Genomic DNA, 14,667 nt, shown 5'->3' with positions numbered 1-14,667 from the left:
AAAGTTTGATGTTGACATATATTTTAAGACTCCATGTGAAAAATAGTTGACCTTTGGGCATATAAATATCCTGAAGCCCTTGCAAGGCTATCTTCATTACAGACATTGAAAAGAAAAAGGTTAAACTCTATAAAGGTTGTGTTGGCACTGACTATGCTAAGTATGCATAGTCAGTGCCAGATACTTCATCTAAATAGAGAACTGACAGCCACTTAACCACAAGATTTACAACAGAGACAGAAAAGCATTTGTATGTGCTCGTATCCTGCTGTTTGTGTTTATAGACATCACTGATAGGCTTTACCTTGAGTAACCAGCAAACACAGACCCAGAGCTTGACTCAGCATGTAGTCTTTTAACAGTCTCACCAACTTGTAAATGTGACTGTTAAATTCATGAGATCAGGTGAGAGAACAGAGAGAGAAAACACCTGGAGTCACAGCAGTCTGTAAACTACTCATATCACAGTTTACAAGGTACAGCATGTGAAAAAGAGTTTTTATGGGACTCTGTGCTGTGCAATGAGAAACTAAGTAGTAAGTACTTAGGAATTAAAGCAGTAAGCAGCAGTCAGGTGCTGCTGATCAAGTGCACTTGATTCATTGATCCTCAGCAAGTACGAGCACCTCTATAAAAGCAGAAGGTTTGGCAGTTTGCTGGTGTGGAGCAGACAATCCAAACAATTTGAAGTTCATCATTTGTACAGTGAGAAAAATAATTCACAGATAGAAAACATGCAGCACAGCTGCCAGTCTTCCCTGGAGTAAATGTTTCAGCAAATTTATCCCAAGGTCAAAAAATGCAATTCTCAGAAATACAGCAAAAAACCCAAGCACTACAGCTCAGATGCTACAGGCCTCAAATACCATGTTCAGTGTTAAAGATCACGACAGCACAAACAACCGATGGCTTGTTTGGAAGGGTTGCAAGGGGTTGCCGAGCACGATGGTGGAGGGGTGATGATTTAGGCTTGTTTTGCAGCCACATTACCTAGGACCTTGGAATCAACCATGAATTCCTCTCTACACCAATGTATTCTAGACCCATATGTGTTCTTATATCCAACAAACATACAAAATTGGTTCATAGAACAGGACAACGATCTCTAGCACACCAGTAAATACACAGCAGAATGGCTGAAAACGAAAAGAATCAAGGTCCAAACCTCAACCTGACTGAAATGCTGTGCATAAACGGAGACATTATATGAGACAGACATGGAAAAACAGAAATTGACCCTAAAGAGCAAATCAGCATCCAAACTCAGAGCCAATCACGTTGATTTGCCGATGCTGATTTGCTGCATGTCGTTGACATTCACAACTATGCACTCGCAGGCACATTCTTAATGAAGCAAAGATGTAGGTAAGGGTACTTATCACATTTCTTGGCTTATTATATCCATAATATGGCTTAGCATAGAGTTTGTTCAGGGTTCTGGTAGAAAACCAGAGAGACTGATTGTGTCTGCAGTCTTAACTGAGGCATTAATAAAGTATGACTTGTAGGGGGGGGAAGCTTTTCAATCCCTACTTTTAGGCAGAGTCACAAACTTATTTAAGGAATGTTTTTCATCAGATTTACTTGAAATATTTTTGTGTCCCATTTAGTATTAGAATTAAAGTTATGGCTCTATCCCCACTCATTCAGATAGTGTTCTTCATGAGAAGGATGTCATTGTGGCTCAAGAACGCCTGTGAAGCAAGATATCATGTTCCTTTCAGAGGGAACTTAATCTTTTTGTGGAAGAAGAACATGATGAGGTACATCTGTAATAACTTACTTCAACTTCTAGTTAACTTCTTCAGTTAATGGTAGTTGTTAAGGTCACATGATAAGAGATAAGGTTGTATGTGTAACGATAACTCTTGGTTATCTTGGCAGATCATTCCATGTGATACTGTCACAAGAGCTCTGGAAAAGCTAGCAAAGAAATGTTGAATTTAGGCATTTTTATGGGAGAAGATTTAAGATCTTCTCCCATTTTGAAGCTTTTTTCATCTACATTTGTTTTTTGTCCTCACAGCACGAATTGCTCTGTGAGTAATCGAGCTGCTTGATTTTTTTTCTCTGCCATCTTAATGACTGGACATGATGTCAGAGCCTCATTCCAAACCAAACAGGCTTGCACTGCAACATCAGAGTCCAAATTACAAAGCTGCTGGTACCAAACTGAAGTGCTGCCTTGTTTCCTCTGCCATCCTAATTGCTGCCCAACAACAGAAAAGGCTTACTTCCAAACCAAACATCCCCACTTCCCTCTTGAGTGGGATTTGAGTGAAACTGGGGAGGTTTGTAAGTGTGCCTTGGAACCAATTTGAAAACATTTTCACTGCCATTCTAATAATGAATGCCCCCCATTCGCCCCCACCCCAAACACAAGCTGTTAAGTTTCATTCATTTTTCCATAGATCAGTATCAACAGATTGTCAATACTTTATATTGTACAGCAGCATCAAGCAGCGTTGTCTCATGCATATTCAAGTCCCTAATAAACAAACTTTTCCTTTTCTTGGAAATATTTTAATCCTGTTTTTTTTTACTTCTTCTTCTTCTGTGATTACATAAGCACAAAGAGCTAATAAATACAACAGTGACACAAGGGTAGCCTGCACTGTGTGCTAATGCAGTGTTCGAGACAAGGCATGAAATTGGAAAAGATGCAGACAAGAGTGTAGGGGATCATACATCATCTTCATTCTGGGCCCATTAAGAGCAGATTGCATTATTTTAGTTTTGCCCCAGTTGAAAGCTGTTATGGATAGCTGACAGTGACTGAAAGGCGTGGTTCAAATAAGCTCAGCGAACACAGAGGAGGCCCAACGCTGTCAGACTGAAGCTTCAAACTGAAGCAACCAGGCCACGGTTCATTTATCTGAGAAGTGATAGTGGGTGAATAATTAGTTTGGCAGCTATTGACTGCACATTCATCTAATGATGTTAGCTATTACAGAATGCATTCATACATTTATCTAACTAATTGAGCAATTTCTGTATATCTGTTTGCCGGTTTTCCATTGATCTCAACATCCCCTTCAAACTTGTGCCACGTGTACTGCTAAGGACACGAGTCAGAGAAATGTAGAAAATGACTGGTCACTCAGTGAGTGGCTCACTGTGGGGTGGTATGAGGCACAAGCTGAAAATTGCAGCAATACCTGCACAGCTGTTCAAACACCTTAAGTTTTTGCATTGTTTCTCCCTCTTTTAATGTTCCTGTACTTACTTTATTTTTAGATTACCTTATTCAGATTAGAGATTAGATTAGATTAGATAAAACTTTATTAATGCCTCGGCTGGGTTCCTCCGGGAAATTCTGTTTCCAGCAGCACAGCACCGACAGAAGTTGCAAAAGAATGTAAGCAGAAATAGAAATTTACCATATGTACACATATAAAATTATATAAATACAGAGAAATATATAAATACAGAGTAGCGATAAATAGGAATAGGAATACCAGGGAATTGCACATTTCAACTATTGTGAGTTGAATATAGAAAAATACTGCACAGTGAAAAGGGCACTACAACTTAGTTGTTCCCGCCCTCCCGCCCGGTTTCCCCTCCCTCTCCCCTCCAGCGAGGAGTTAAACAGTCTGATGGCGTGTGGGACAAAGGAGTTTTTAAGTCTGTTGGTCCTTAACTTTGGGAGAAGCAACCTGTCACTGAACAGACTCCTCTGGTTGTTTATGTCCGTGTGCAGAGGATGCAGAGGATGCCCAGCATTGTCCATAATGTCCAGCAATTTTTTTAGTGTCCTTTTCTCTGCCACTGTCACCAGATTATTTGCATTTTTCTGTGTAATTTTGAGTATGTCTTACATTAAGACATGATGGTTGATGTTTTTATTTATTTATTTATTTTCTTCCCCTTTTAATCTGTAGTGGTTCAGTCCAGAACCTATTTGGGCTGTGGCTTAACAAATTAACAAATTAGCCAATACCACCTTGTTAAATGTTAATTGGTCAGCTTGTTTATTTGTGAAGGTGTGATTGGTCCACTTGGATTTTTTTCTGTTTCCTGTTTTTTATTTAAACGCAAATTCTTGGACATTTTGCAATGACCCTGATGAAGGCCGAAAGCTGAAACGCGTTGGTCACTTAATAAAGCTGTTTCCTAATACTTTAAGTGTCGCTGGAGTCTTCACGTCATCAAACACCTGCATGCTACGAAGCCCAAAATCCCGCCTACTGCAGTTGCTAGAATACTGCCAAACAACCGTGCGCAAATTTCCTGTTACAGTGCCCAAGCCAGAGCCTCCAAGTCTCAAAACGCAAGCCAAAACAAGTTGTATGTCAGGATATGTCAAGACCTACTTAGTCTCAATTACCTGGATGCCATTTGGGCAAACAGGGTGCTAGTTAAAAGTAACTACTTCAAAACTGGGAGAAAATCAATGTGAAATAACACACTACAAGAGTGCACCGGCTGTCCTCTCTCACTCTCAATACGGTGAAGAACAAAAAAAAGTTATTATGTTTGTCTAATCTATGTCACCTGATGTCTTGGTAGAGTATTTAACAGAGGAGATGAAACAACTCCAGGCCTCGAATGCAGGTGTTCTTCAGGTTTAGATGTGTCCTTGAACCAACACAGCTGTTTTTTGTGGTTAAATTACCTCCTCAACATGTCTTGAAGTTCTCCAGAGGCCTGGTAACGAACTAATCATTTGATTCAGGTGTGTTGACCCAGGGTGATATCTAAAACTTGCAGGACACCGGCCCTCGAGGCCTGGAGTTGCCCACCCCTGGATTAGAGTATCTGGCTTGATACCTTCTGTGAGGCAGAAACCCTCTGTGCTCTTAAGATTAGGCTTTAAACTTTCCTTTTTGATAAAGCATATAGTTAGGGTTGGATCAGATGACCCTGAACCCTCCCTTAGTTACGCTACAATAGGCCTGGGCTGCTGGGGGCTTCTCACTGTGTATTTCTTCTTCACTTAACTCCTTTCACTGTCTATATTTTATATGCCACTCTGCATTTCCAAAGTGTGTCTTTTGTCCTGTCAACTCACGCCCCTCCCTGAGCCTGGTCCTGCTGGAGGTTTCTTCTTGTTAACCCTAGAACACTATCGCTATAAATAGTAACACAATCACTAATGCCGGGTGATTTTTACCCGATATAATATAACCAATAAAAAGTAATCAAATATATCAAAATATGACAACACATGACAAATTACAGTGGTGTTCTTTTACTTTCAACTGTGCCATGTCTAACAAAATGAAAAAAAAAACCTCCTAAAACAAAATAATGACTCTGGAAAGCTGGTCTTTGGTCCACTCATTCCTGGGAAATTTGAGACTTCCCTGGTGAAGGCACAGGCTCCTCGACACGCAAACAGCTGCAGGAGAGAGAAATCATGTAAATGTATTTGCTCGGGTGTAAATCACCCGGCGATAGTGTTCTAGGGTTAAAAAGGGACTTTTTTTTCTTCCCACTGTCACCAAGTTCTAGCTCCATATAGGACTGTCTGAATGTTGGGGCTGTATTATTGTAGGGTCTTTAGCTTACAATATAAAGCACCTAGGGGTGATTGTTGTGACTTGACACTATGTAAACAAAAAATTAACTGAATTGAACTGAATCAGTGACTTATGAAGAATGTGAAACAGGAGCATATAATAATAACAAGGACATAAGAGTATCTACATAGGGAATGAAACGTCTGCCTTATTTAAGGAAACAGAACTGTTTAAAGAGCTTCTTGCAACACAAAATGATGCGGCAAAACAGGAGACTACAATTGTTTGCACAGGACTCCCACAGATGCAGATTTGTCCCAAATAAATTAAACAACTCAAAGACAATCTTAGTGTTAAAAACAATAAGAGGAGGAAGGCTCAGACAGACTTATCACAGCAGGTGTAAGGCTGTACTGGCCCACATTCACAGAATGCTACAGGACCAAAGATGATATTTGAGAGGAGGACCAGTGCCGTCTCCTGGCTGAGCACAGAGAGACCACATCAGTACTTCAGGCACAAAAGGACATGGATAATGAAAGCAGCCAGGAGCGCAGGAGAAACTTCCAGGCTCCTACAATCAATTAGAACCCTGAAGGAGAATTTCGGTGCAGAGGAAAAAGCCACAGATGAATGGATGGACAGACTCATTAATTTAAAACAGCAGATGGAAGAGGAAATGAAGGAACCAGAAAAAAATCAATGGCAAAGCAATTCCTCCTCTTTCCAAGAATTCCAAGAATTTCTAGACAAGTGTGCCCTCTGAACCTAACATTAATAATATTTTTAATTATATCCACTTTATTACAAATGCATAAAAAATAAAAACATAAAAGGCTGTTCTTCATACCATTACAAGTTGGACAGCACCGCACAGAAAGGGTAGTTAAGATGATCTATTAATGCACAGGTTATGCTTAAAGTCAATAAATTCCTTTAAAAAAAAACTCCTTGAAGATTACCGTTGTAATAAGTGTGACTGTAATAATCCTCACCTCCGTATATGCCTCTGTAACCCTGGAACATAATTTACTTCTTTGATTTCTTGCCGCACTACGTGCTGCTGTAACAGTCTCATTTCCCCACGGTGATCATTAAAGTTTGCAATCTTAATCTGATCTTTAAAGCCGGTGCAGGCAGGGTGTTAGACAGACCGTAATCGGGCTCACCTCTTGTTTGAGGCCATGAAACCGTCGTACTCTGCAGACATCTTGCAGGACAGAGCCTGCTGACTGTGATCGGACTGGCAGTCTGTTACCACCATGTTATAACCTGGTGACAGAGACAGACAGAGAGAGATGAGAAAGAGATACTACTGGATGCCATCTGTTTCAAAGCAGTTGCACATGGTTGGGTGTATTGCTGATTATACCATTCTGCATGGTACATTATTTTACCATCAGCCGTGATCAACCCTGTTTGTGATTGACAAGTGATATTAGAAATGGAGAAATGATATAAAGATAGAGATGTGTGTGATAGAGAGTGAGGAAACAATGAAACAGTGGTGAAGAAAACAAGGAAAAAACTAACAGACTAACAGCATGAGTAGACAGCTATGACAGCCTCCACTTAACTTATCTATTTAAGACACTCCACGATATTTAGGACCCAGATTGAAAGGATTCCCTTCCATTTACCCACAGGAGCATTTGTAAAAAACAGTCACTGATGTAGGGTGATGAGGTCTGGCTTGCAGTCTGCCCAGTTGTCATTTTTACTCGGCAAAACAGACTAGAAATGAGAGGCCAGCTGGAAATCGAAGCACTGTTGCAGACACAACAAGCATTTACAGAGTTGGTTAAGCCAGGGCTGTGGCTATGGTTTGGGGGGTTTAATGTTTGTGACTAAATAATTGATGAAGTTACTGCTGTCGTGCCACATGAGTAAATGCATGCGCCTCTCTCTGTATGGGCACGCTCATATTCATCCTTCCTAATACTCCTAGGGGAAAAAAAGAATTCCAAAAACACAACTTCAGCTCCTGTGAGGTTATGTTGCATTCATTTTTGGTGACTCTCACAACATCTGGGCACACCTGGATTTATTGCTGCTCGATTAATATCAAAATGTCTGATTTTAATGTAAATTCTCGTTGCAGATTATTGGTCAAGAGTCCTTTAACTGCCTGTCTGCAGTCTCCCCTTTGTGTCACATGTTTATTGCTGCAGTATGAGCAGTGGCGTTGACAGTGGGTGTTAGTGGCAGACTTTAAAGAGCAGCTCAGGAGCAATAACAAAAATATTTCAACAGGGGATGCCTAAGGCAGCTGCCTAGTTATCCTATGCCAAAAAATAGCCTTGGGTAAGAGTTATGGGTCACTTCATCTCATTCCTGTGTGCACGCCAGTATTAGAAGTCTTCCTGATGTCTGTGGTGTTGCATTTGTGCACTGTGGCATTGTCATGTTGAAACAGAGAATGAGCTTACATATTTAAGGTTGTGTGCTCCAGCATTATCTGAGAAACATCCCATATAAGGAATGGAAGACACATTTGCATGCACCCACATATATAAATTTTCTGATTTAAATCTAACTTTTTGTGTGAATGAGATACAAGATTGCTGCTTACCTTCTGAAGTTAGGTCCACATCCTCTGTGTCTGTGAAAATGAACGTCTATGCAAAAGAAAAAAGGAAATATAAAAGAAGAGAAGGAATTAAAAACAGGAGCTTCGATTGGTTATCTGTCTTCTTCTCAACATCTGTAACACATCATCCTGAAAGTACTCTCATTAGAGAGCAAGAACACAAACACATCATATACTCACAAGGATCAATGGGATCAATGTGATGGAGCAATACGACGTGACAAAAACAAGGTTCCCTGCTGTGAGCTAAAACAATGAGTCATTGTACACACACATACACACACAGCATCAGAGTGGTCAGAGCAGCATGATATGGCTGAGTCAGTTTGTTCTTTGGCAGACCCCCATATCGATAGATAGATAGATAGATAGATAGATAGATAGATAGATAGATAGATAGATAGATAGATAGATAGATAGATAGATAGATAGATAGATAGACAGAAGAGCAATACTGACATCTAGTGGTGTGAAAATGTCAGCTCGATTGTCTTTTGCCCTTAAAGGATATTTCAAATATAACATGTTGTGCAAATTCACAACAACAGCCACCTCAAAGACTTCTATCCATGTCCTTCTGCTTATCCGATTCATTGAAAAGATGGTTAACAGGACAGGTCAGCTGTCTCAGGGCTATCACATAGAGCCTGACCAGTTACACTAACAGTCAATGTAGAATCAGCTATTAACTTAGCATGCATGTCTGTGGACTGTGAGAGGAAGCTGGAGTACTTACAGAGAACCCACACAGGCACGGGGAGAACATGCAAAACTCCACCCAGAAAGGCCCCAGCTGGAAGGGGCCTGACATTCTCATTGTGAAGTGATGGTGCCACCCACTGCACCACCATGAAACCTGTTTGTTTTTTTTCCTTCTTTTCCTCATTATTTACAGTTTTACAAAACATCACAATGCAGAAATGCTCAGATATAAGCAAAGTTGCAACTTTTCTTTTGCTTTGCTTTTGCTTGAGCTGCAGTGAGTGTCTCTGGGGAAACGATATTCAGCACCTCCATTATTTCACCATGAGCCTCATTTGCCTTTTTGTTTCCTTTTTGTCTTTTAACCGTTGTCACTCCTACGGAAAGACGTCAGACACTGAAAACACTGCACTCTTCAGTATTTATTCTTTCACTTAGGGTGTTCAGGCTTCTCTTGTACAACACTGTTACTGCTTCCATCATTTCTCTATCACGCTTTCTTGTGGAGCTGTAGCAGTATGTAGATTGCGGTTGCACTAATACATGTACACACAGTCATACTGTATATGGCCAACAGCAGAAAGCAGTGAAACCAAGCAGTATGAAGCAGTTAATATGAACATCCACCATTGCAATAATAACAATGTAATTAATTAGCAAAAATGTTAAAAATTGGAATAATATTGTATTGTGATCATATCAGATCATATCGGATGATGTCTGGTGAGTCCCACTTGTAGTTAGTGAAGGCAGGGAGTTGTGAGGGAAGTGTACAATGTGAACAAGAGCTCCAAAATTAATCCAGTAAGTGAACTTTCAGTCGATAAAATCGTGTAAGCTTTCAGGGCAATACTAGTGTTAATTTGAGGTAACTGTGCAAACTCATGTGTTTAAAAATGGCAGGCCCACTGTCTGACAGTTTTACTAGCTGTGATTATGTGTATTTTCTCTGTGTTTACATTATAGTGAGTTTCCATAATATCCTCTCTGCTGCATTCAAAGAGAAAAGCTTCATCTACTCTTAAGTACACTGTTTTATTGTAGCATCCCAGTCCATCAATCAAATTATAATACTCTCTATTCCTCTCGCTCTCTCTCCCGTTCTCCCTTGAAGTGACATCAAACAGCCTCTAAATCATTACTTTGGTCATTTTAATACAGCTGGAGCTCTATCCCCCCCTCACTAGTTCTCCCAAAGGCCTTTTTTAACCTTTTTTCATCCCTTCCTGTCATCTCTCCATCACTGAAGCAGGAGAAGGAGGAGTAATGAGATACCTGGATCAATCCTCCCCCCCGCTATCACCACGACAACCACCACCACCTACGCCACTAAATCCTCCAGAGAAAAATTTGCCATTACAATTAGTTTCCCCACCTCTGGTCATAACTCAAACTAAAGCACCTGCACTGAAATCAGTCAGCCTGGGACGAGGAACGAAAATGACAGAGCGTGGGGTTGGAGCGGCTCGTAAACAGAGTTTGCAGGGACGTTTCACTGAGGTCAGGCAGGAATGCATAAATCTCAACTTGTTTTTCACACTCTTAAAGGGCTATTAAGTAAGATTTGTACTACCCCATAACACAAAATGACTGCAATATATCTTAATAAGGGCTCTGATCAATATTTCAGTGATTCCTTTGTAGTATGATGAGGATAATCTGGCTTCCAAATCGGACATTTGGATCCTCAGTCTGTTCGACTGTGGCACTCTGAGAAGCTTGAATGGGAACTTTGTTGAGAGTAGAAGGGGGAAAAATCATTCTATAATTGTTATGGCCAAACTGACGCTGATAGGGAGTAAGAAATAATCTGAAATTGTGAAACCAGGCACAGGGTCACACAGCTAGCCTTCAAAATCTAAAATAAATTGTTAAATTAAATTAAGATTTATGCCACACGCAGTAACTATTTATTAACAATGGTGAATGGGTGAATGAGGCAAGTTGTGTAAAGCGTTTTGAGTGCTCTGATACAGTAAAAAAAGCACAAAATAAGAACCAATCCATTTACTATTTAACATAGCAGAAACACAGCCAGGAGATATACACAAACCACTTTAGCCACGAGTGGATGGATATGTTGTTATTTAACAAGTAACAACAATGTAAATTCCTCTGAATCCAGTAATAACATATGAGATACAGTATATCAGTTCGAGGTGCTGTTACATTTACCAGTTGGTGCTGATAAACTGTAGTTTTATTGCAGGGACAAGGTTAAAAACTTGGGTGTGTGGTTCGACATGGTGCTCTCTTTCGAGTCTCATTTAAAAGAGACAACAAAGACTGCCTTTTATCATTTAAGGAACATAGCCAGAATCAGACAAGTTTTATCAAACGACACTGCAAAGGTTCTTCTCCACACATTTGTGTCTTCACGTATCGATTATTGTAACGCTCTTCTTTCTGGGCTACCGAGGAAAAGTTTTAGAGGTTTACAGATGGTGCAAAATGCAGCTGCTCGCATTTTAACTAAAACTGGAAAATTTGAGCACATTACCCCTGTATTGAAATCCTCTCATTGGCTACCTTGTCAGGTTCGAGCAGATTTTAAGGTCCTGCTGCTTACCTACAAGGCATTAAATGGTTTGGCACCTTCATACCTCTCTGATCTTTTGCACCCTTATGTTCCATCCCGTGCTCTCCGATCCCAGGATACTGGCCTTTTAAAAGTTCCTAGAGCCAGAAAAAAAAACTATTTGGGAGCGTGCTTTTTCTTTTCGTGCCCCATTTTTGTGGAACAACCTCCCTCAAGATATTAGGCAGGCATGCTCTGTGGAGGTTTTTAAAGCTAAGTTGAAGACCCACTTGCTCACCCTATCCTACATGTCTCAATTCTTTGCCATTTAGCTTGTTTGTTTTTTCATTTTTATCGTTTTTTAACTTTTATTATGTTTTTAACTTGTTATTGTGTTTTTAACTTGTATTGCTATGCATCACTTTTATTTATTTATCTCTTTATTTTCAAATAGCTGTACAGCACTTTGTCTGAAAGCGCTTTATAAATAAAGTTTTTATTATTATTATTATTATTATTATTATTAGCGGTGTACTGATTCTAGTATTTATGCTATGCTAGGCTACTAGCTTAATTCTTCAATCCTTATGCCGCATCCACACTTTGAAGCTGACAGTTGGACACCAGTGGACGTTACTACAAAAAATTACTACACTACTACAAAGTTTAACACCTTTCTTTGGTTGTAACATTGTTGCTACTCACTTCCTGTGTGAATGCAGCTTGACACTTGATGTGAGACTGGTAACATTCTCGCATGCTAACTAACCGAAATAACAAAACCAAGAATAAATTGCAGTTAAAAAGTGCACAATATATAATCTGAACCACAGATCCCATAGCTTTATCAGTGAACTTAGTTTCAGGTATAAAACATGCTATATATAATTGAATCTCCATTAATAATTTAGAGTTGTAAAGTGAAATACCAATGATTTACTAAAACTAGTTTATAAGATGTCAAGGAACAACACACAGTGTAGCACTTTGTATCTATTACAGCATAGTTAATTATTTTTTATGGCCGTGTGGAATCTGAATTTAATAATGCGCTACAAAAAAAGGCACTCAATGTGGAAATGTGTTTGTGATCCAATATTACATTTCAATTTTGGCTTGATCTGCATTGTTCTAAAATGTGGGGGTTTTTTTCTCCCCTGTAACAATTTTCACTTGTTTCATATGTTTATTCATTACAAATTATAACAAAAAATCTGATAAACTTTTAATTAATATGGGCAATTTATTTGTGCTGTTTAATCAAATAAAATGCAGTTAAACGGACTCACAACTTGGAGCCTTATGCGCTTTAAGTCTCGAACTGACAAGTATTGATGAATGCATTACTACTCCTAATGACCTTTCACATTCAACAAATAACTACCTGCTCCTCTGAGGCCAAACACATCAGACCATCAGACAGGAGAGGCTGAACTCCAAAATACCGACAGCCAAAAAAGACTGACATAGGATTTTTGGAATGCAGGTGGCAATTAGACAGCAAGCTCTTTATTTAATAGAAATAACAGAAATCAAAACATATCAAATGTTAAACATCCTCATTTCTGTTGGATTAAAATGTTTTAAAATGTGATTTAAACATTTATAAAATAAAGAGACAGGGGCATGTTTACCACTGTGTTGCATCACTTCTTCTTTTGACAATCTGCAAGTTTGGGACCTGAGATGATGATTTACTGTAGTTTTTAAAATGAGATGCTCTCCTGTTTTTGGTTTTTACTACAATATATGCTGCTCAGTAGTTAGGGGCATTCTTGTTTCATAATCCTCCATATACTGAGATATATCTTAAAAGCAGGAAATTTAGTACCATAACTCTTGTGCTTTGATTATATATTTTCCTCAACATTTATACTCCTGAAAAACTCCACCTTTCTAGATTGCTCATTTTACAGTGTAACAACTATTCGAAAACTTTTTGACGGTTTGCTTTAAATTTTTAATGAGATAATTCTTCTCTTTGCATTACTTCAGATCAAACTTTCCACTCTGAATGTGAAATATCTCAGCTTCTACTGGATACATAGCCATAGAGTGTTTGAGGTTGACAGATATTCTCGTTACAGGAACAAAACATTTTAATGATTGAAATCCTCCTCACTTGTCCTCTTGTGCCACCATGAGGCCAAAATTCTAACTTTTAGCATAAAACATTCCCTTCAGCCTCAGCTGTTGCTGATTAGCTGTTTTGTGCTAATCAGCAACTGTTAGCATTATAGCATTGTAAACAATGATATCTTGTTATTACTGCAACTGAAAGCATGCTACCATGATGATGCTAGCCTTTATCTTAAAGCGCTACCAGAGATGTTGTAAGAGACGTTGCACACTTAAAGGGATAGTGACAGTAGTATCACTTCCTGGAGAGCAAAGTCACCAAATTAATGAGCTGTTTAGTTTTTATGTCCCAGAAACCACTAAAATTAAACCTTGGAGCATTTCAACATGGCTGCCATCAAGCATTACCTGCTTCTTAAAGGACTTTACCATCAATGTATACCTCAGAAAGCTGCTAGTATCACTGTAGCTTGTTGTTTCTCTGTTTCCACCTATGAGATCATTTCTGCTGTTGGTGCTCCAGGATATGATAGAATTAGATTTTTTGAAGATCCAAAGCTGGACTGAGGCCAAGATCATATTAGGGATTATCACTATGTATTTACTGTTTTAGGGCTTCCAACAAGCTGTTGTCAGCTGTTGTCACGGAGACAGTTTCTGTCTGCTTCCAGGTCTAAGCAGATTAGCTTCAATATTTTGTGGAAGCTGCTGCCAAGCTGGTTGACTTTTCACCCCAGGTGTGTGTGTGTGTGTGTGTGTGTGTGTGTGTGTAAGCATATTTGGGTATCGGGTTCATTCTGTTCCTCAATCAGCCCTACACTTCCTTTTCTATGACCAGCTTCCGTTTTAGTATTGTTAACAGAGTCACTACATGGCGGCTGCTTCCCCTCGGCTGAGACAGCCTGCCTGCGCAGCTTCCTGTGTATGCATCTGTATGTTTTCATCTACCACTGGGTGTGTAGTTGCATCTTTGTGCCATTGTGTAGCTATAGATATACATATATATAGATAAATAAATATAGGGCCTGTGTGTGTGTGTGTGTGTGTGTGTGTGTGTGTGACTGCGTGCAGGCACTACCATCGACAAACGCTAAAGCAACCTTTTGTTTTGTGTTTGCAAAGAGAAAAAGGAAGAGTATAAACCAAGGCGTCTTTAAAAAAGTCTTTCAGCGCTCCGAGATGTGAAAACAGAAATGTGCTTCCTCAGCTCTTTCATCTGGTGTCAAAAAGGAAATGAACTCTTCTTTGTTGAAGCGCAACATGGAGTTAAACTAAACCACTGTATTCACTGTATGTGCGCATTTAAATAGAAG

At 39.4% G+C, this 14,667-nt stretch overlaps 1 protein-coding gene across 1 annotated transcript in view; it reads right to left on the bottom strand.

Annotated features, from left to right (window-relative positions):
- The window catches only part of mfng (MFNG O-fucosylpeptide 3-beta-N-acetylglucosaminyltransferase), a 29,494-nt gene that overhangs the window by 13,014 nt on the left and 1,813 nt on the right, over window positions 1–14,667 (bottom strand). Inside the window, exons 2-3 of the mRNA XM_003456567.5 lie at window positions 8,038–8,083; window positions 6,635–6,737 (exon numbers count right to left, since the gene is read on the bottom strand). Of these exons, the coding sequence (XP_003456615.1) occupies window positions 6,635–6,737; window positions 8,038–8,083 (149 nt within the window). The remainder of the gene's footprint in view (window positions 1–6,634; window positions 6,738–8,037; window positions 8,084–14,667) is intronic.

Source organism: Oreochromis niloticus, linkage group LG6 (assembly GCF_001858045.2).
Source record: "Oreochromis niloticus isolate F11D_XX linkage group LG6, O_niloticus_UMD_NMBU, whole genome shotgun sequence".
In the NCBI taxonomy this organism is placed as follows: Eukaryota; Metazoa; Chordata; class Actinopteri; order Cichliformes; family Cichlidae; genus Oreochromis; species Oreochromis niloticus.
The sequence above is the reverse complement of the archived record's forward strand: the minus strand, read 5'-3'. Positions and strand labels throughout refer to the sequence as shown.